Consider the following 24366-nt stretch of genomic DNA (forward strand, 5'->3'; position numbering starts at 1 on the left):
TTAAGAGCGGTTTTAATGTTTATTAATTCGTCTAAGTTTTCCATTAATAGATACAAAATAGCCGTCGTAAAAAATCTCATCTACAGAACTAAATATTCTTTAAATCATTTTTGAGCGTAAAACAAACTTTAATAACGGCTTCCCAAACTACAAAGTTGACCAGCAGATTAGACACTTTTAACTACCATTAATAATAGGAATAATAATAATAATAATGATGATAGCAGCAATAAAAACATTAACATATATTATTGTAAGCAGATGCATGAGAATTACAAATCAGACGAAGAAATAATAAAAGATATTGTACACAAACATGTCGTAACCACGGAAACAAACTCTAAAATAAGATTTATTATTTATTACAAAAAATTTAAAACTAACCAATTACTAATAAATAATAACCCTACATCCGATAGCAGTATGCTGAAAACTAGAAATACCGTGTACATCTTTAAATGTCCCATAGGAGAATGTGTCTCCAAAAATAATTCGTACATTGGCAGGACTCGAACCAGCATCTCCCATCGTTTAACATGTCACCTGTCTTCCTCGAATAGTTCAATCTATCAGCACCTTATAGCACACCACAACCCTAAAACTGAATTTAGAGACATTAATAAAAAACACGGCCATTTTAACTGTCTCATATTGCGAGGTGCGCCTCCCAATCTTGAGGCATTGTTAATCCAAATTAATAAACCAACCATTAACCAGTCTCAAAATGAAACAGAGGGCATGCTCAAGTGCTTTTGAATATTTAAGCGATTTTAATCGTTTTTCATTTCATCTCGCTAATTTCATTTTTTATTTTTACTACTCGCCTGAGGATGACCAATGAAGGTCGAAAATGTTCATGATTATGGGAAATTTCTTTTTTCACTCAAAAAAAAAAAAAAAAAAAAAAAAAAAAAAAAAAAATTCGGAAAATGGTCCGACAAAGAGAAAAGGAGGATTACAAGGAAAACAAGCAAAAGTTGTAATGTGATATTTAATGAAACGTGCATATATATATATATATATATATATATATTTTCAAATCTTAAATTTACTCTTTAATAGAGGAAAATGATGGTTTGGGTGTCTAGAAGAAAGGTTATGTGTGCTTAAAAAAATCTTAGTTTATTAATAAGTTGAGACTGAAGATGATTAACAAAAATGGCTGTGTGCTATCAAAGTTACAAGTCAGAACAACTATTATTCGAAAGAAAGCGGAGTTACTTGTTTTACATATACAGAATACCTCGAAAAAAAAAAAAAAAAAATTAAAGAAAAATCTCTATGATGTATGTGTCCGTAATAAAAAATCAAATTGATCAAGTAGTTTTGTTTTTGGAAAAGATCAAATTTTATGAGTCTTTGAGAAGTGACCATTTCACCTGCCATTTTGAAAAAGAATTAAGAAACAAAGGGAAATAAAGCTAGTAAGTACAAATTATTGTTGAGTTATATTATAATAGTTATAAATTTCCATTGATCACTTAAAGAATTTCTTTATAAAAATAAAATTAATTGATGAATTTACATGATTTTTGGAACATGATATTTGCATTTTGTCACAGGTGTGAACATTGTACAAATTTGTTTGTTTGTTTGTTTTTTAATATAAGGAGAACTTTGGACAAGAACCACATGTTTTATTGTAAAGAACATCTAAGAAAAAAAAAAGAAAAAAAAAAAACTGACTTAATTTATCAAGCCAAAGACAACTCCAAAAATCATCCAAGATCATTTTATATATTAGATATGCGAATACAGGTGCTAGGCTTCTATTTGCGATTCCTAAAGTTCAGTTTTAAAGGAAGAATACAGAAAACTTCCAGTCAAAAATGTGACAAATCACATTACGATCAACTTTATTAGAATACAAAAAAAAAAAAAAAATTGATAATAGAATATTAACATTTTTTCTTATCAGAAAATAAGTCCAATAATCAGTTACATTTGAAAAAGTGAAAATACTGTTAAGAGCATGAAGAGGAAAGCATTGTAAAACATTGTTTATAATGTGTGAAAAGAAATCCTCTTTAGTTAAATATGTGCATCTTTTAATATATTTGTATGTACTAGATTCATTCAGAAACTAATAAAACAATCATTAGGAATTTTGGAGCACAACTGATAGGCATAAAGGTAAATAATGTGAACTATATTTAGTTAAATTTAGTTTCATGCAAAGGGAGCAAAGAGGGGATAAAACCTGTTATAAAAATTCAGATACCTCCAATTTTGTGAAATTTTAGTAGATATTGGACATCAATAAATAAATATTCCCCAAATTTCACTTTGTTTTGAGTATTTTAAGAGATATAGACAAAAACCTCACATTTGAAAATGTCGGATATTTTCCAGAATTCAAATGATGTAAAGGATTTTGATTAAAATTCGAATAAGGATTTTATATATAATGCTTAGTAACCCATCTTGTTCTGTTCAAAGAATTTTAGCCATTCTGGCATAGCTATTTATCTAGTTATCGATAAAAATATAAAAACTGTATAATTTACCAATTCTTATGCCAATTTGATTCTTTATACATTGGACACATTTCTTAGCTTATAAATGATTAAAAAAAAAAAAAAAAAAAAAAAAAGAATCAGAAAGAAATCATATACCACCAAAAATAAAATTCTATGAATATTTTTTTTTCTAGTAATTTTTTTTTTTAGTAAAGAGTTAACAGAATCAAAACTGTTCATCTGGCTGTAGAGATAATTAAGTTAAAATACTTCACACTGCTCATTATTTAGCAATACCACACCATTTTTTTTCTTCTTTAGATTGAATAAACTCAAATCAAGCATTATTGAAAAGAGCATAAAAACAAAGAAATAATATCTTTAGTTTTTTAAATCTGCCTATTAGAACTGGAGTTATGACCATTCAAAGTATCAAAAAATGTGTGGTTCACTGGACATTATGCTTTAAGTCGGTCCTATTCAAATGCATATAAGGATCATAAAAAAAAAAAAAAGTTTAAAAAATGGCAGGTAAGAGTTTATCATCATGCGAAATGTTATTCTGATGAACTTTATCATTTGTCATCATTACACTGTGAAAAATCCAAGATGGCAACTAGGAAATCCTAGATGGACACCACAACACAATTCAAAGAAATTATTAACAAAGTATGGCTTGTAGCATATCAAATGGCAGGAAATCTTGTACAGATTACAATTGTTTTCAAGTTCATTAAACTAATTAGAATAATTAAATTTCATTTTTAACGGCTTCAAGTTATTGTGACAATTATCAGGTGAGTTTCTATCACTTATTTTGTATAAATTTTTATTTTTAAGTCATTGTCGAAACTTGAGACATTGTGGCCATTTTCTTTCTTGTTCTCATGTAATGCTTGACACTACTGTTTTTGGAACAGAAAAAACATTTACAACACAAAAAATTTATCGAGGTAGGTAGAAGAGTACTTGCTTTTAGTAACATTTATTATATATTTGTTTTTTGGCCACTTTTTCATACCTGTGGATTGTAAAACAAACCCAATAAAAGTTATTCTTTTACTAACTAGATATAAGTGGTTTGTGTGTTTTAACTCATTTAAAAGCATGGTCATTGTCAGTTATTCTTTTTCAAATAATTTTTTTTTTTTTAAATATTCTTTTGCTTTCCATAATTAGAAACTTAAAATAAAATGAATACTTTGTTCATAAGTTAGTTGACGAACGCATGTTTACAGATTTTTTTTTGTGTGCGCGACGACACAAAAATTCTCATGTTTATAAGCGCTTGTCAGTATTTATAACGACTCTAGCATAAAAAGTTTTTATCCAATTCTTTTCAAATTTTAGGACAAAAGAAATATTTTTGCTTATTAAATAGCGTTTGAACAGTTTCTATCTTATCTTTGTACTACAAAGCGTCAACTTTGAGATATTTTAACTCCTGACAGGAAAAAACGTACGTGTCCAAATTCCGTAGCAAAGACAATTCTTTGCCTAATTAGCTAAAACAACTAGATATGTCGTCGATGGGTACAACTTCGATGGGCATGCTATGCTGACAGATTTAATAGTCGGATTTAAATAGTGATTTCTTTGAATATACAAATCACAACAAAAATATTAAAATACCATTTTAAAGTGTGAATCCAGTTATATAAATTTTGTTTTGATGGAGGTAGGAGAAATGTACTTATTACTAATTTAAAAACTATGAGCGTCAAATTGAGTAGTAATCTATGCCTTGTCCGTATGGCACAATCACGTTGACACACCGGTTCTCGCCAGATCACCGAAGTTAAGCAACATTGAGTCTGGCCAGTACCAGATGGGTGACCATTTGGGAAGGCTAGGCATTGTATGTACCTTCTGGGAAGGTTGGGCGTAGGGCCAGTACGCTCATCCTGTAAAAAAAGGACTCCTCGCTACAAAAACATCTACAAAAAGTTGCAGATGGCCTATGCTCCTCCAGGGGCTCAAGGACTATGGCATGGTGTGCCTTGTCCAGCACTGAACAATTATGGCGTCTTGCATTGCTACATTATTGGAGATTTTTGAAATCATATTTATATTATTACATCTCTGATCCACTTTTGAGTGTTTTTGATTAAGCTCAATCCCAACACAAAGATTAGGCTGTAGTTTCATTGTTCCGGCTTGGTAAAGAGCAAGGGAGTCCACTACCAGAAACTATATCTTATCGAATGTCAAACCCATGGGAAAGGGGGAAGGGGTGCAAAGATCTTCATATGATAGAGTCAGCTATGGGCTAAGGTGCTTATATACCTGCTAGACCTCTTGGTTAAAAAAAAAAAAATGAAGCAAGAATGGCAGGTTATCGGAAAGCATAAAAGTTCAACTAAAGCAAAAAAAAAAAAAAAAAAAAAAAATGAGGATACAAAATCTAGAGTTAAAATTTTTTTTTTTTTTAAAGAAACTAATATCAAAAGAAAGGCAAATATGATAAAAGAAAGTTTTCAAAAATTCTTAGTATTAGGAAAGCTCATCAGAACTTGAGTTCACAAGACAGTAAATGACTTCCTCAAATTAGGATTATTTATTGGCTAACCACAATGTTTTAATTCCCTTTTGGCATATGTGACGAGACTGCCTGGTCTTATGGCAATGGTGTTTTGCAGGTCACTTGGCGTTGCTAGTAACAGGAACATCACAATATATATATATTTATTAAGAGACACTAATAACCGTATTCAATTATATAAAAAAAAAAAAAAATAAATCAACATAAGTTTAAAAATGATAATACATAAATCCATCTAGAAGCTCATGTTGTAAAGGTTAATGGACTCGACCATAGCACAAATGGTCTAAGGTTCAAATCCTAGAACAGTCAAGCTAGCCTGACAAGTGGTAGTAATGCAAAACACGTGTTCATAGATTACTAATAATATATACATACGCACACAAACCACCTGGCAGGGTTTGGTTATAAATATATTTTAATTTATGAAGATTTCATATTTATTATTACAGAACCAATTCACTATTAATTATTATATCGTACTCAATATATAGTAGTGATTGTAAAAGTTTAAAAAAAAAAAAAAAAAAATGGCTTGGATGCCATCAATCAAAACTTGTTCAAAAAATTTGTTCCACAGATCTGAATTCCCTATATATCAAATTTCAAGTCTGTAGACTAAAAATTGCCTGAGTAGTTTGGTAGAGATCGTTCCTCAGACAAGGTCACGCACACACATATCTATAAAAGTGAAATTGTCTGTGTGTGTATGTGTACATTTCTCTACCAAAGTACTCTGTCAATTTTCAGTCTACAGACTCGAGGGGTATTGAGATTTGAGAAAATCTTTTTAATCTGTTTTCGGACAGAAATTTGGCTGTCAAGGGGTCAAAGTTCAACGATTTGACTTTTGAAAACTCTACCAAACTCCTCCGCTAATTTTAGATCTAAACACTTGAAATTTTAGATGTAGGTTACTTAGACATGGATCAAACTTTTTAATTTAATTTAATTTTTGGTCTAAACATTTGAAATTTTACATAATGGGTATTCAGACATGCGGCAAGCATTTTAATCAGTTTTGGGCGAAAATTTGGCTGCCAAAAGGTAAAAGTTGAAAGAGTTGACCATTGCAGATTATACCAAACTCCTCTGCCAATTTTGGGTCTATTTTTAGATGTAGGGAACTTAGACATGGGTCAAACTTTTTATGTAGATTTGAGACTTCTGATCGGGAATCGGAAAAATCAGAGCTTTTTGGGGTATCGGAATCAGGAAAATTTTTAGCTTATTTTCAGATGCCAAAACAGATTCCTTTAATTATCTATTTTATTTGATTTTGTTTTTTATAAATCATCTCTCACTGCTGGTAGTAATAATAAAATAATAAATACTTGTTGATTTAAACTTCCAGTAAAAAACTAAAATCTCTAGATCATCCCCTCACAAATGTGTTTTTACGGTAATCGGGACAAAATAACAATATTATAGTAAAATATTTAGAGATTTGTAATAAAGAATCGGAATCCGGAATTTAGTATGGAATCGGTAATTGTATCGGAATCGGAAAAAATAGTGGAATGATCCCATCACTAACATATAGGGGTGTGTCAGCACAGTTCGATACCCAACAAAAAGTAAACAAAATAGGCAACAACAAAAGTTGTATATGCAGACCTGATAGCTTATTCAGTAACATTGTTACATACATTATTTTTCTGCCACTGCCAGAAACGACCATTTCAAGGCAGGTGCAAAATAAATCAAATGCTTAAGCAACCATGTCGTCTGACATCAGGTGTTCACTGCTACAGCCTTCAGAGAGTTGACAATGTTGTGGGCATGCTTGTTGGTAATTGTCTCAATCATGCACCAGACAAAAGTTTACTTAGCTTACATATTTTCATGCTACTGCGAATTAGACTATACAGAAAAGTTCAGGCTTCATTCCTGCAGAAAATGAGCCTGATGCTTTCCTACATAAATGAAACAAACTGTTCTGCGTAGTCTACTTACCATAGATACATTTTCATACTACTAAGTATTAAGCACCAAAATAAATATTGAATATATATATAATGCTCCTATATTGGGTTGAGCATATGGGAAGTGATGTACAAATTACCATTAATGTATTAAGCAATGCTCTTTGTGTAAATTGAGCTTAGGTATTTGAACAATGTCAAAACATTGTTAACTCACTGCCCGCATAGCAGCAGTCGAATAGTGTAACCATTAGAAGATCCGACTGTCGTTTGGGTGGTCGGGTTTCGATCCGGGTTTGAGGTAGTTGCTTGTCTAGCCGCACTGATGAGCTGTGAAACAGCGAAACAGTACTGTATGTGGATGACTGTATATATATATATATATATATATATATACACATACACACACACACAATATCTATTACCTATGTGTATATGGGTAAAATAGTAAATTATATGAATTTAAACATATACACACAATTTATCTAGTTGTATGTGAATGTTAGAGGGTAAAATTCCTTTCTTTTGTATATCATTAATCAAAATTAAATATCAAAATGAGAATCAGAAAAGCAACCATTTTTTAAACACATGCTAATATTAACCTTATATATGTACTTTGCATTAAAAAAACTATTAAACACAAATACAGGTAGGGGAAGAGTGGACAAGGTGTTTAATATATATGAATATATACATACATTTCTGCCCCAACTTATCCATACATCCAGTGCCACAAAAGGACCATCATCGCAATTAATGAGAAACAAACTACCTCCCTTTATAGTCGCTCTTTCTCAGTTAAAAATCAAAACCATTTTCTCTCCAAAAATTTAAAAAACATGGCTGTGTTCAGTTTCAAATTGGCGATTTTATAAATAAAAAAAGTCATGTTGAGAGGAAACTAAGTTTTTTATTATAGTTACATTTTAAAATTTAAAAGTGAATTGACATCTGTTCCTTTATAATTTATGTTAAAAAATTATTCAGAAAGAAAATGGTTTTATTGAATTTTCATCAAAAAAATTAAATAAATAAAATAAAAAAAACCTACATTTTTTTTAAAATCAATTCTTTTTAGCTTTAAAAGGTTAAAAATGAATTTGCTAAAAAAATTTTTAATTTGTCATTATTTGTTTTATTTTTTATTCATTTTATTTAGGTTTTAAAAATGTTCAACTACCGTGGAATTTCCACCGTAGTTGAAAATTTCCCAGAACGGGTGTGCACTACTTCCATGTTCCTTTACAAAGATTAAAATCAAGATTATTCAATCGCAGGAGATTATATATATATATATATATTCTAATTTTGATCAAAATTCATTAAATTACCTTGATTCTAGAAAATATATAAAATTTAAGAAATTCACAAAATAGTGTTTAATTGGTGTCTTCTGACTCACTACAAACCTGATATATTGGAATCATTAAATGGGAAGTCGAATCCATATTATGCTCCCTAAAAATAAAAAATATTCCAAAGAAATTTAGGAAATATTTATCGTTTCAATTTTACAGAAATTGGAGGTAACAGAATGTCAAACTCTGGAATTTGCACAGGATTTCAAATGGAATGCTTTATTTAATCCACAGAAGTCACTCACTCTTTCTTGTCAGCCATATTTGTGTTGCAACAGATATAAGCATCAAGTATGATCAGTTCTAAGAGATCATCTAGAAGTTGGAGGCTCAATCCTCAATGTAGATAATACTAAGAATACAATTATGACTTCTACAATAGTCCGAATAAGGTAAATACAAAATAAACATTTATAACTTTATATAGTGCTAATATATAATCCTTACAGCTGTTTTATGTAGACAAAATAGGTTTTTCTTTAAAGAAGCGTTAATCTTCCAACCAAACTTACATAACATACCTCTCCAACATCCTCTTTCTCCTCTGCTGGGATCCATGCTTATAACATTTTTATATTTCCGTCTTGGATTTAATTTAATTGATTATTGGACGTAATTGTAATAAAAGTACATGAAAGAATTTCACCACTGTCCACCCACTTTTGTTAAACCTAAACAAGGCATATTGCCACTGATGGAGGGGGTTACTGTGATAGGGGGCTACATTTAGGGGAGGAGGGACAATCTAGGTAGGAAGTTGGGCAGCAAGATGTTTGTTAATATAACATTTCAATTTCTGCATGTTGGTACAGCAGGTAACAGGGATAGAATTTCAAGGACAAACAGTTCAAGGAAAGTGACTATTAAAATAGAAAATCTTCCAACATATAGTGACCTCTACAGTGAAGAGGTGGGATTTTGCTGTTAGTAAGGTGGGTTGGGGGGTACAAGTGCAGCAAATTCATCGCATCACATTTTGTGAAAGTACTTATAAAACAAGCTGCATATGCATGGTCCCTCTCTTGTGCTGCATGTGAGATGACACCACAAAAAAATGTGAAGAAATGATGAATGTGAGAAGTGTGAAGGACCAACGTTGCCTTCACATTTTCGCCAAGTTTCAGAAAAATTTTATGGATGGGGCAAAAGATATGGGGTAAAAAGTGTAATTTTTTGGCAATTTTGGGGCATTTGTGACCTCTTTTGAGCTCCTGGGAATGCCGAATCTCAATGAAAATGGACGAACGGTGCAGTTTCACGCCTTAACACATGTATATTTGAATTCAGTACCACAGAAAACCACTATAGACATACATATCAAGTTTTTGAGAAATATGAAAAAAAAAAAGCCACAAAAAGGGGCGTTTTTAGCACTAAAAGTCCCCGGGGACGCAAACCAAAACTTTGTCAGGGTCACCCATACTAAGAACAATGGGCTCCACCTTTTGGCCAAGTTTCAGAAAAATCTAATGGATGGATCAAAAGTCATTTTTGGCCATTTTTAACCTCTTGGGCCCCTGGGGATGCAATGAGAATTTTTGCACAAAAAATTTTTTTTACTGTGCATATCTATTTAATGAAATACAATTTGTGGCAAAATTTCAAGAAAAACTAAAACTAGTGATCAGTTATCTGGCAATCGTCCGGACGCATGGATGCCACTGAAAACATAGGTCCCTCTCCGATAATCGGGAGACCAACAAGCACCGCAACAGGAGCTGAGCAGATGTGGACCTATTAGGTTAAAAAAAATAATACTTTTTACCACCTTATCCCAGAAAAGCCAATTGTCGGTGAACCAGCCTAAATGGGTGCAACAATACTTCATAGATGAATGATGTCTTTACAGAAATATAGGATATGCAGAAAAAAAATCTTTAGAAAAAGTGAATTTCTTACCTGGACTTTCTACACGTTTGTAGTGGTAGGGATTGATGCAAACTTCTTTTTGTTTGGCACTGAATGGATACTGACAACATTCAAGAGGTTTTAGTTCATGATGACTTTGCAAGTCAGGCCAACGCCAAACGCGACAATAAATGACATGTGGTAAACCTTTGCGATGCGATACTTGGAGACGACCATCTAGAGACCGGGCAATCGTAACACATTTGCTTGGTTGGCCAGGACAACTGAGGGCCTTCTCCAACTCTTCCAACGCACCTTTCTTTTCCTTCTTTAATTTCTTTACTAATGAATCAACTGCCTTCTCAGCCCATTTCTCTTCCTCATCTCCTTGCTTCCATCCCAGTAAGCGCTTGACAGCAGGACTCGTAAATGAAAACAAGCTATTCAAACTGGAAATTGCCGAAGTCATTGTCAAATTCAGACAGCCTGAAATTGAGAAGAAAACTATATAAATATTTCTGATGGAAAAAAAAAAAAAAAAAAACTGAAATAGAAAATGAATTTCTAAACCTGTCTGGTCATCTCTTCAATGTGTGTGTGTATGTGTAGGTTAGCACAAAGAACAACCTAAAGTGTTAAGGATACATAATAAAAACGTATTTAAAATAATTTATAAAATTAATAGAATGAGAATGTGTGCATAGACGGGGGGGGGGATAAATCTTTGATGAAACAAGAATCTTTTGACTCTCCCCTAATTCTTTGAAGTCTTGACCTTCATGTCCAAATTAACATTTTTGTTTTTTAGAAATAATAATTGTCATTAGTGAAGAAATGGCAAGACAAGACAGAAATGAAGAGAAAAACAGGAAACGAGAGAAAGGCAAGAAAAAAAAAAAGATGAAATTAAATCCAGCCAAAAAGCAACCAAATTCCTTTAAATAAATTGACTGGCAATTCAAGCAGAAATCCACTTTTCTGGATTTAAAAATCCCTAAATATACTCTGAATCATGAAGGCCTAAGAGCCATTCAAGGACAAGTTAGTTTGTCAGATGGATGATGGGTAGGGCTATGACAACAGCATATTCTTTCATGATTCTGACTCTAGTATGTCTGTTGATATCTTATGTTTTTATATGTGGTTCTGTGTCGAATATAAACTCGAGTGAAAACAGTGAAAAGAATATTCTGTTGTCATAGCCCTAATAATGAGATAACGCCATGACGATTGGTAGCAATGGTTGAAATTAGGCAGAATTTAACTAAGAAAACAGCCAAGAATTTATGGACTTGAAAATGACCATGTTGTAATCAGCTGGAAAAGCACCCCTAGTGTTATTGTGTTTCAGACAAGTAGTTCTATAAAAGAAACTTTGTTCATGGAAGTGCTACTTAGTTTTAGATACACACAAGGAGAAAGGAAAATTATCAACAGTAATTGTAGCTAAACAAGTTTATGAATGCTTTACAGAGGAAACAATAGCTTGGAGCTCAGCTGAGCACCTACCATGAAACTATTATAGAGAAAGGTCAATAAGATCTCTTCTAAGTAGCTGTAGAAAAGGGAAAAGGACATCCTCCACTAAATTTCAAAGTTAGTTTTGTACTTTGTTATGACAGGAAACGGTGCTCCAAGTAGCGCTTCCCCAGATGTGACAGTAGTACTCCCATCTTAAAATGTATTTTACTATAATACAAATAAATGGTTTCCGTCAGGTGTGACATACTTTCTGGAGCACTAGAATGTTCCAATTATTTTTCCAGTGACCTTAGCAACAGATTTGATGCAAGTCTTCTATGAAGATGAGTTCTAGAAGCTTATTAAAGCTGGGACTTCCTCAAGGAGAGAGCCATTTATTTCAATTGGAACAAAATGAGGATTCAAACATTGGTGGTGAAAGGAAAGCTTGGTTTGAGACGCATAAAAAGCAGTGACCCCCCCCCATTATATCACGTGCTCCAGCTTGGATGTTAGAGAATTAGAAAGATTTTAATCATTAATAGTCTTCAAAGTGTTGCCGAAGATGACTGTCTCGTTTGCATAAGTGCCGAAAAACGATCTTAGAATGTGTTTAGGGAAATCATTGATAAAAATCAGAGAAAGGATTGGGCCTAAATTGAATATGATGTGCTTTAGACTTATACCCATCAACGATTAATTATAAAAAATTATCAAAGAGAAAGGATTTAACGAGTGTTTAATGCAAACGGGATCAAGAGGAATCTTCGTGAAAATTTAGAGATCTCCAATTTTTTGTGAAATTTGAATAGTTATGAGGGATCAATAAACCTATTTCAAATTTCAGCTTCTTTGGAGCACTTTAAAAGGGTCTTTTTTGGGAATATATGGATTTTGATCAAAATTGGAATAAGGATTCTAAATATAAGGTTTAGTATCATATCTTGATTTTAATCTTTGTAAGGAGACATAAAAGTAGTGCAAAACTTTTGTTCAGACAATTTTACCCGTCCCGAAACAGTAATTTTTCTAGTTTGTTTACAAGTTAATGAGAAAAATGCTATCACTTATAACATTGAGAGAATATTGTGTGGAAATGTGATTACTAAATGCTGCAAACACATTTTGTTTATACCAAGGGTTTTAATGTTCTCATAATTTTATCAAACAATATTTATAACTCTAAATAAAGAGGTGTAAACATTTGATTGAAATTTATCTCTTATATAATAAAAAGACAATTCCCCTCAGGACCAAAGTACCACAGATTTGCAACAACAGATGCCACATACAAATGTAATACATCTAGCCTAATAGCCACTATTTTATGTAGCTTTCAAACCCCATTTTATACACATTCTGTTATAATAAAATACTACATTGCAGCCGCTGAACAACACCATCACAATATCTTCAGAAGAAGGCGTCCCTATTTTCCTCTAAATATTTAGTCCTACCACTACCAGTTGTCATTCTATATGTTCCACAGATACTGAATTTACACAGATTGTAACTGGCTCATATATACAGAGATGACAATCTTTCCTATTTCTGATTCATAATAACGTCTTCCTCACTAAATTCTGTCCATTCTGATTGGACGAGTTTTGAAAATTCTCATATTCCAGAATCTAGTTTCTTGCTTCATAACATTACACTATGGTGTTGCTAAGAGACAAATTTACAACAATGAAGTTTTCTCATTACATCACCAAAACAGTTCTTATACTATTACACACAGATTTTTCCTAAAAACTTAAAATAAACAAACATTGACGTCTTCATTGACAATGCCGACTACATTGCGTTTTTTATGCCGACAGATAAATACGGAAATTCATCAAACAAATTGAAAAAACCTTATTTTTTACTAACTTTATTGAAAAGGTCAGCTCTGAAATGTCTTTTTTTTTATATTATGCCAAAAGATAAATATGGAAATTTATTGAACAAAATAAAACAAACTTATTTTTTGTCAACAATTGTATTTATACTACCTATTTCCTTTAATAATATTCCATATTTTTTTTTTCGGAATAAATCATGAGAAAATATAATCAATTATTTATTGATGTTTGAAAATGATGCATTACTTATGTATTTAAATATCGAACATTTTAGCTCCAATATATTGGCGGCTTTTACCTTCAGATTTTTTCTAATAACAAAATAAAACACCAGTGCCGTCTTTAACAATGACGATGCTTTCATCAAACTATTAATAAACAGATTTCTTTTAGCATAAAAATACAGTGTTCACTGGTGACATTTCAAAACTATACATTACATATGTATTCATACATTGAGGAATTTAGCTAAATATTTGGGACTTTTCTATTCAGATTTTTCCTAAAATCTAACAAACACTGATATCTACGTCAACAACGTTGAGTTTTTTTATTCTGCCAAAAGATAAATATAAATATGGAAATTTATTGAACAAAATAAAACAAACTTATTTTTTGCCAACAATTGTATTTACACTACATATTTCCTTTAATAATATTCCGTAATATTGTTTTTTCTGAAAAAATCATTAGAAAATATAATTATCTGGAAGCTAAACTCTTCAATCGATAAATATATATGAAATGCACCAGTGCCCGCTATTCTACTGGGCCAGCAGTGGCTCCCACTAACAACCATAGTTTTTTTGTTTTTTTTTTACAAGTGGGGTGGGGTGGGGGGCGGGGGCATACTTCCACCGTGCAACGCTGGTACACAGTCCTGCTAGTTTCAAATATATTTGTAGATAAATAAACTTAGAAAAAAAAAAAAAGTTGCCCATTTTGGTCAATTCAATCTTTGTTAATTACAATAAATATTTTCTAACTAAAGGCATAACCTATTAATTTACAAGAACTATGTGTAATAAACTATATGTAGGTATCCCAAACTAGCCTAGTTCCTATTTACAATGCCTCCCCACGCGACAGAGTTAGACACCAGGGTCAGTTTTTAACGTGGAATTGTCTCAGTCGTGAAGGATTTATCCTCCACTGACAGAACAAGAAATTGAAGTGCAGCATCTGAAGAACAGATACTACACTTTGATCTTGTCCCGAAGGCCATGCGAAAACTGGTAAATAAAGTTAAATTTCCCTTAACTTCAACTTGCAATATCTCATTTTTTTGGTTATTTTGATAAAGTTGATTTAAATAAAATTTAATCTTTTTGCTTTATAGATATATAATTCTTTTTCTTGTGTCTTTAGTTTTTTTTTTCCAGACTACTTCAAGTTATGTCACTAATTTTGGTGAACGCAGCTTTATTTATTTATTTATTTATCTATTTTTTACACAAAAAAATGGTGTTTTTCAAATTTGGTGCGCACGATATGAGTCTCTAGGTATAAAGAAAAAAAGGTCACTTATAAATATGGTGAGCTTAAAAAAGGGCGTTGTTTTTCACAAAAAAAATCCAACTTGAAAACTTCAGTGAAAAAAAATATGAAAGAAATTCAATTGAAAAAATTCCAAAAATCACACCGTTTTGTAAAGAAATATCTCCTCTTTAATAATCTGTTGGTGTCATTATTACACTCTTAAATTAAGGAGCGCCACTAATAAAAGTGAACGTACCTACACAGAAACTTTACAACTTAATCCCAAGTGACCTAAGTAAGAAGTATCATCACGAAAATCAACTGTCAGCGCAAACGAGGCACAACGTAAACACAACTTGTTTCACTATGGATTTGTTTTTGTCTATTTACAAGTTAAAGTTATTGTTTAAAACAATATTTTTAGTGCGACAAGCACATCAATAAAAGAAATGAAAATTTGCAATTTAAAAAATAATGTTAATTGTTTATTTTCTATATCTTCTTTCGGTTGGATAAACTTCAGTATTGTTAAATTCTTTTAAAAATTAAACTGGGTACATTTTAAACCAAAAGAAAACATTTTTAGTTAAAAAAAAAAAATTGATAAAATATAGCTAAGTTTTAAGTTATGTGCATCAAGTCAATAACTTCACATAAAAATGTGCATGTTCTATCGGGCGTTTTTGATAAATTTGAAGATTTTGTTAAATTATTTTTTTATTACACTGTACATTACTTAAAAAACAACTGAAAATATAAGTTATGTGCACGTGGCGCATAAATGAAAAAATTAACTTCACTGTAAAAATCATTTTTTATTTAATAATTACTGAAACGGTACTTCTACAGTTTATCGCCGAAAATGGAGACACCTTTTTTTTTTCGCACACCTGTCATTAAAATCCGAGGGAGAAATCAGTATTTTAAACTTTGACCAAAGTTAGAAATAAATAACAAAAAATTAAACACGATAGTAATTACTTACAGAGAGAACTATGAAAAAAAAAAAAAGTAAATAAAGTGAAAGAGAACATATATCCGTAATTAATTTAATTTAATTAATGAAAACGGAAACGTTTTTCATAAAACGTATATATATTTTTATTATTAAAAACAGAAAATGAAAATGACATTCATAATTGTCTAAACTGAGCAAGCGCCATTGAAAACCAAAACATTTACTATATGGAAATTTATCAAAATATAATTGTAAAAACATTTATTGAAAAGTTTGCATAAGAAAATATAATTTTAATAAAACAATTTTGTAATGAAAGCAACATTGGATTTTTATAAAATAGTTGGGGGTTTTTTCCGAACAAATAAAAAATTTTAATGAAACATTTTTTTTAATTAAAGCAACTTTAAAGGGTCAACAACAAATTTAAATGAAACTGAAGAATCATTATCTAATTTAATTTTGTTATTTATTTCATGCTTCGATCATAGTTTAAAATACTGATTTCTCCCTCGGATTTTAACGACAGGTGCACGAAAAAAATGGCGTCTCCATTTTTAGTGATAAACTGTAGAAGTACCCCCCCCCCCGAGTTTTTTTTTTCATGGAGGTCACCACTTATCAAGACCTAGAAACCACTCGAGATAAGGGTTATTGCATGTGCATTAATCAATGGGATAGTGTTGTGATATTCGTTAGTATTGGAGATTTGATAAAGTGTCATTACTTAAGGGGGCAGTTCATCAGGAATTTGTTTTTGTTGGACTTGAAGACATCCAAGTTGTAGTCAGGTGGGAAACAGGCAAGCGGCAGAGAGTTCCACAGGCGTGCTCTTCTAAGAAAGAAGCTTTGTTCATGGAATCTACGTTTTGATTTAGGCACAGATAAAGAGTGGGGAAAATTATTGACAGTGGTTTCAGTTAGACGGGTGTTTATCATGAAAGATTGGCGAGGGGGAACCAGAGATTGGAGCTTGGGCGAGCACTTGCCATGGAAATAACGATAAACAAAGATAGGCTCGCAACGTCTCTTCTGTGGGAGAGAGGTTGCAGGGAAGAGAAAAGGGCATCCTCCACTAAGCCACAAGGTAGGATAAGCTTTTTTAGCAGCTCCTGCCCAGATGTGGCAGCAGTATTCCATCCTTGGACGTACTTGGCTTTTATATAGATAGAGAATTGTATCAGTAGTGAGATATCTTCTGGAGCGGTAGAAGGATCCCACCATTTTCCCAGCGACCTTGGCAACAGACTTGATGTACGTGTTCCATTTCAGATCAGGAGTAAAGGTCAAACCCAGAAGCTTATCAATACATGGGGCCTCCCCTAGACGATAGCGATCCATTTCAATTGATGTCAGATAGAGGATCAGAGCGTTTATGATGTAGAGATAGGAGCTTGGTTTTAGATGCATTAAAGATAACTAGCCACCTCTTCCCCCCACCTGTACCACGTGCTCAAGATCAGAGGAAAGAGAATCAGAGAGAACTTTGTCATTTACAGCCTTGGATGTGTTGCCATACATGGTCATGTCATCAGCATAGATGTCAACGAATGATTTGTGCGTTTTGGGAGATTATTGATATAGATCAGGAAGAGAGTTGGTCTCAGGATCGACACCTGAGGGACTCCAGCATTAATACTGTGGGCCTCTGATTTCTGCCCATCAACCACTAACCTTATGAGCCTATCAGAGAGAAATGATTTAGAAAACATTTCCAGTTATACCATAGCTGAAAATCTTGTGAAGTAGGCCTTTATGCCATACCTTATCGAAGGCCTTTGATATGTCAAGAGCAATTGCCCTAGAAAGGAAGCTTTTGTCGAGAGATTCGCTAATCCTACGAGATATAACAGTTAGCACATCTGCTGTAGATCTAGCAGAATGGAAACCATATTGCGTGTCACTAAGAAGGTTATTTCTGCTGAAGTGGTCGACTACTTCTCTATTTAATATGGATTCCAGCAACTTACTCATGACACACAGGAGACTTATTGGTCTGTACTGAGAGGGAGATGACTTATCACCTGAATTCTTAAATACAGGGCATACTGATGAGGTTTTCCAGGGTGTTGGAAAGCACTTCTCCTTAAGGCAATGCTTAAACAGTTTTGTAAGTATGGGAGCAAGTTCTGGTTGAAGCTTTTTTAACACTATAATCTAGATACCGCCAAAAATGTCTGAAAAATCAAGTTGTTATTTTAAAAGGAAATTAAATTTATTAAAATCCATTATTTCTGAATAACTTTTTTTTTTTCAGAAAGATAACAAATTTTATCATATAGAAAGCAGAATAATGTAAAACTTTTTCTACTATTTTTAATTAAATTTTAAATGTTAAATTTTCCAAAAGTTTACAATTGACATTGTCTTGCACAAAAACGTATATAAATAGTAAAAAAGGGTTTTTTAAAGAATTAATTTGTTTATTTCTTGTCTAAGATTATTTAGGGTGATTTTCTATGAGAATATGCAAAAATATTATAATATAAGTACCTTGATTTCAAATAATTCCACTTATTCATATAGGCAACCAGTTACTTCGTGTCGATTTGATACAATGTTTACATTTGTAATTGATAAAAAGCAAACTACGAAAAACAGGCCAAAAAAAAATTTTTTTTTAATTATTTTTCAGTGACGAAAATTTCAATGTATTATTAATGTTGAGGCTAGCCAGTACCAGATGGATGACCATTTGTAAGGTTTAGTTTTTAATGTGTATGTGTATGTGGGTCAGGCTCCCCAAAATGGGAGAGAGGCAATTTAAAGCAGAATAAAAAAAATTATTTCAGCGCATTTGGTCCACCGTAGTCGAAAGGCAGCAAACGTTTTCAAACGGGATTGAAAAAATGATATTTTTAACACAAAGGGCACAATATTTATCGATTTTTTTTTGTATCGATTCTTCAAAGCATTCCCTGTTTAATAATGGTTATAGATTATTCGGTTCGCTAAAAAATGTTAATTTATTTATCAAAGATTTTAAAATGGCTTTTTTTGTTTTGCTTAACATTAATTATTTTACTTAACATTCACTGAATTTCACACTTCAAAACTCAAAAGCGGAATAATTAAACGCAATCGATATTCTGATATTCAGACATCAAAATAAGGTATGCAAACAAGTTGTTTTTGTTTTTTAATCTATAATCCTATCCCTTACAACAACACAATGTTTTGTTCAGTTTCAGAAGATTATTTTAAGCATATTTGGAACCCCCTCAAAACAGGGGGGGGGGGGAGGTTGTAAGCAAAAAAAAAAAAAATACATATATAAATATTGTTTATGAAAAATAAATACACTGTTATAAAATTCATTCTTCTCTTAATAATTGCTGAAAATTTCGTATTGATTGGATAATTACCTGATTTTTGGTAAATTTTTAAAAAGACGGTCTGTCAAAAAGTACTTACATGAACATAGCTCAGGGGAAGTTGAGAGAAAAAGGTCTAGAAGGCTTGCATACTGACCGGTAGTATCGGGCACACGGGTGGTTTCGCGAACAATCTGAGTGAGGTCATAGGCAATGGCAAAATCATGACAGAACCTCCCCTCATCATTTGTCTTATTTGAGTGGGTCAGCTATTCCATGTTATGGACATTGAAGTCACCACAAATGTGAATGTCAGCTGAGTGATGAGCAGACAGGATGTGGTCAATTTTCTCAGATATATTCTTAAAGATAGTAACTCCGCTGTATGTTCTATCAGGTGTTTTTGATAAACTTGAACTAAGATATCTCAAGGTTGTGTTAGGTGTCAAAAACACCAGTGGAAATAAAGTTCAACAGGAAGCTGCTCTCTGACTACTTGAAAAGAAATCCAGTTAATTCATTTACACCTCCAAAGCAACAAAAAAAGTCCCTTAGTGAATCTGCTAAACATTCAGATAACTCCTGCAGTTGTGATGAAGAACCATCTGAGGATATCTTCAGTTATGAGTATCAAGGACAAGGAGTTGCTGTCTACTATGACACCAATTTTTACATTGGTCAAGTCATTGAGTTTATATCTGCATCCAGCGCTGTAATAAAATTTTTATCACAAACCAAAGGTAGAAAAGATTTTTTTCGATGGCCTTTGTCAGATGACATTGCACAGGTAGAGTCAGCGTTTGTTTACAGATGGGGTTTTGAGGTGATGCCAGTTTCAAGCGATGGTAGGATTTGGAGTGTTCGATATATCTACCATAGCAGAAACCTATGAAAGAATTCTGAGAGAAAATCAATAAGGAAAGGAATTGTAGTAACTTCTGCCTATAAAATATCTTACTTGTTTACTTGTCTTTTAAGTTGAAAGTTTTTCAATGCTTGAAAAAAAGTTCTAAATCTTATTGTTGGGTTTTTTTTTTTTTTGCCCTTTTTACCAAATTGTCTGTTCGACTGCTTTTATATGGTCCACAATTGAGTAGTTTTAATCAATTTATAATTAAAAGAAAAAAATTATCTTGATCTCTAATGTGTTATGAATCCCAAGAAGATTCAATACATTAGCTATTGAAATGAAATTGATATGAACAGTCAAAGTTGCATTTCCGTGTCATATTTGCACTTTTTTCCTGTTGGTAGTGGGATTTTGCCTAGTGTTTAGGTTGGTTTCATCTAATAATTATTGCTTTCATTAGTATTAATTTTCATTTATCACAAGATGACATTACATTTATAAGGATTTTTCACTTGTTAGTAGCTTACATTTTTAGTTATATACTATGAAATTTGGCTTCTGGACCATAATAGCAAATTTTCAACGATCACAACTTGATGGCTAATTGAGCTACCAAAATATATTTGGTACTTTTGTTCATGGTTTACAAAAATCTATATGACCACATTCATTTTTTTTTTTTTTTTTTAGATATAATGAAAATAAAATTTTGGTTTGGGATACCTATTATATGTGAGAAGTTTTCTATTTTTAATCCAAGTAAATCAGTATAAAGAAAAAAAAGTTTAGATGTGAGGGTTATACAGATTAGAGCTACAACTACCCGCACCGAAAATGTTTATTCCAAATTTTTCCTTTTTAATCTTAGTATTACTATCAATACAGCATTGAATTTTAGGGTTTACTATTTTTTGTTTAAACAAATTAAATTTTTCATTGGCATGGATGAAGAATAGAAAGAGATGCAAAGTTAATATTTTCAGAGAAAATCTCTTAAATCTAAATTACTATATCAAACACAAACTTCTTATATTATAAAATCATTAATTTACTGTTTAATTTTTAGATGAAAAGTTCAGTTTGCTATGCAAATTAAATTGCCAATTTTTTTTTTGTTTAAATGGAGTGGGGCTAAAACATAAAAAATTGAAAAAATAGGTTTCCAAGATTTATCATCGAAAAGGCTTTGATTGGTTATCGAGAATATTCCAAACATTCAATAATAAATTTTAGAACATACTGTATTCAACTACTTTACAATTTATGAAGAAATTCTAGAACCCACCGAAGTTCCCATGGATCCACTTAAATCACCATTCAGGAGGCCTGAAGACTCACTATATAAAAAAATATAAAAAAGAAATTTTTATATTGTAATAGTTGATTTTTCTTGAAATTTTTCCACAAAGCAAAAAAATGTTTTCATGTCCACGCATCAGCTCATCAAGCAAATTCAATAAAATATTTAGAATCAGCAAGTTCCTGCAAATGTTTTACCAAGGTTTTAAACTGATATTTTATTTATTTATAATTTAAGAAATAAAGTAATTTTTTATGAACAAAGTTTCTTAGAACATCACTTGTGAAACAAGACATGACAAGGTGGCTTCCTAACCCAACTATAGTACCGAGTCTAATGATAAATACTCAAGCTATTCTCTTGGATAATCATTCCCTTTTAAATAAACTGCTCATCTCAATTGTTTGTAGTCTTTTCGTGGAGGTGATCATCGTCCATTTAACAATTTAAGTAACCCTTATCCTCAAGTGGTTCCCTCTCCACGGGTCTTGACATTAGTAAATAAAATTTGCTGTAACAAATTCTTGAAGACTATAGATGAGTTGTTGTCCACTAATTAGTGAAGATTTAACCATTTTATTGATTTATTTATGTGAGAAAATGAAATAGAATGGACAAAAGATTCATTGCATTAGAAATAAATGTTGATAATCTTATCTATTATATAATAGGAACTTTGTGAGTCTGTATTGAGTTCCTTCCCTATGAACTCAAACAGCTGGGTCGATTTTTATGACATTTCACATAAAGTTCCTTTATGTGTCTGGCAGTGTTCTTAGGTTTTTTTTTATCGGAATGTCTTTCATAAGTATCGCTAATCGAAATAATCCAATGAAAGAAGGAACAGGCGATTTTAACCAAAGTTAACATCTTACACAGCCTGACTTCACAAATGCATTTGAGAAGTTCTATTACTACACAAGCCAAAAGGCGTAACATAAAATCAACAGTAGGTTGTTTGATATGATAAGAAAAATATGAATATTTCTGTTTCAAACACAATTTCACAAGGACACATGACTTTTTCGTTTAAAACTTAAATTCAAGCCACTATCACCACATAACTAGTAACGCCAGGCATATAAAATCAACAGTAGGCTCTTCGATATGACAGGGGTGTGTTCGAAACTAATGTTTCTGTTTTAGAGCACAATTAAAGCATGATACTTAACTTTTGTATCTTAAACTTTAATGCAAGCTATTATATATAAAAAAAATTTATAAAATCAAAAGTTCTATACAGTGCAGTGTAGATTACTTTTTTTATTGTAAACTTAGTCACTGTGAGAGGCATGTGAAGCTTCGTCCAGGTGCATTGCGATGGGTCTCCAATTAGAGCATGCAATCAATTGATTTGATTAAAAAATGAGTAATTTTATTGATTTTGATCACTAAAAATATGGGAGTATGAAACATTCGTTGATCATCATTGCAACATCAAATCACCCTGCTAGTGTGTTGAGAAGAGCAAACTTAAGAGAATTTATAGCATTTTAATTTTTTTTAATGGAATCTGCTCCAAACAAGGCATGAAGCCACTTGATATAACTAGCTAACTAGAACCAAATATGATTATCACAAAGACAGATGTTAACACAAACAATAAAAAATTGAGATTGCCAGATCTTAATGGAGGCATATTGATGAAACCTTTTTAAAAATTCAATTTTAGAATAGTGTTTGAAATAAAATTGTCATTAATAGCTCATTAGAAGTGCATTTAGACTTATTCATCTGGAATTGTATGAAACGTTTTTTTCTTGTGCAAAATTAAAAAAAAAAAATTTTTATTCAGTCATTTATACTTCAGCTTCAGAAAAATAAACCAGAACAATTTCAAACATTTTATCTCATGTTTGAAGTGCAAAGTAGCTTTACTGGCTTTTAATATTGGGGACCTAGAAAACATTTCAGGAAGGATGTTTCTAAAAGAACTGAATTCAAGATTTTAGAGGCTTTGCCAGTTAAAATTGAAGATGAAACAATACAACAAATTACCCCAGAGCTAAATGAGAGGTCATTGTTGGTGAAGTGGAAATCAAAGGATGAATAGAAAAAAGCCAGACATCAGTACAGGATATCTATGCCCTGATATACAGTGTCAACTTTTCTCTAGACAAGTATTAAAAACTTTGTATATGAAAGATCACTCCATATTTATTCCCACCTGTAATGAGATAGATTCATACAAAATAGTCTAATCTATCAGTATATATTGTAGAAGTAATTAAAACTTATTGTGAATTCCAAGAATCCACAGAATAAAAACTTTTCTGGCTTGAAAATATCCTGCAATGAACCATGGTAAACTTTTGTATTAATGGTCCTGATTCTCACCAAATTCAACATAACTTGAAGATATCAACAATAATACTAGTGAAACCAGTTACATAAGAGCTTCCTTTTAGTTCTTGTAGATGACAAACTCATTTGTCAAACAAAACTTCCAAATTCATTGTTACTTTGTTGTTCTGTGTTTATGTGAAAAAAAAAAAAAAAAAAAACATGGCATTGTTTTGAAGCATCTTAAACCATTTATTGATGCAGCACATACAATGAAATCTTCTTCAGTGTTTACTATTTACAAAAATGTCCTTTCTATTAACATTGAGTTGTCTATAATTAATGGCAAAATGGTAGATGTTATACAAGGTGACTGAAAGTTTTTGTCACTATTGTAAGGTCAATTAAAAAGAGGCAAATGACTTAACATGTGTTTTGCAGGATTTTAGTATCACTAAGACAAGTATAAAGACAAATGTCTATACAACACAATCACATTGACACACCAGTTCTTGCAGATCACCAGTTAAGCAACGACGAGCCTGGCCATTTGGGAAGGCTAGATGCTGTATGTACCGCACCCAGTTGTAGAAATTTTCAGGTTGGTATCTAGGGGCGTATTTAACCGATAGGGGAGATAGACCCCACCCCGAATCAAGACTGAAACTACCGTCATTGCTCGTTTTCCAGAGATTACCATTGCTCTACAATTTGGAGAGCCGTGGTAACCGACGCTGTT

At 31.9% G+C, this 24366-nt stretch overlaps 1 protein-coding gene across 3 annotated transcripts in view; it reads right to left on the bottom strand.

The window, feature by feature from the left end:
• The window catches only part of LOC145277775 (protein mothers against dpp-like), a 118975-nt gene that overhangs the window by 68853 nt on the left and 25756 nt on the right, over window positions 1-24366 (bottom strand). For 2 of the 3 annotated variants that reach the window (XM_080129523.1, XM_080129525.1), the window contains exon 2: window positions 10187-10621. In XM_080129523.1, coding sequence (XP_079985649.1) covers window positions 10187-10604 — 418 coding nt within the window. In that variant the 5' untranslated portion in view covers window positions 10605-10621. Of the gene's footprint in view, window positions 1-10186; window positions 10622-21329; window positions 22812-24366 lie in introns of those variants that run through there. The other variant, XM_080129524.1, reaches the window with a different exon arrangement.

This window comes from Euprymna scolopes, chromosome 6, assembly GCF_053919585.1.
Source record: "Euprymna scolopes isolate OS-2025 chromosome 6, ASM5391958v1, whole genome shotgun sequence".
Lineage (NCBI taxonomy): Eukaryota > Metazoa > Mollusca > Cephalopoda > Sepiida > Sepiolidae > Euprymna > Euprymna scolopes.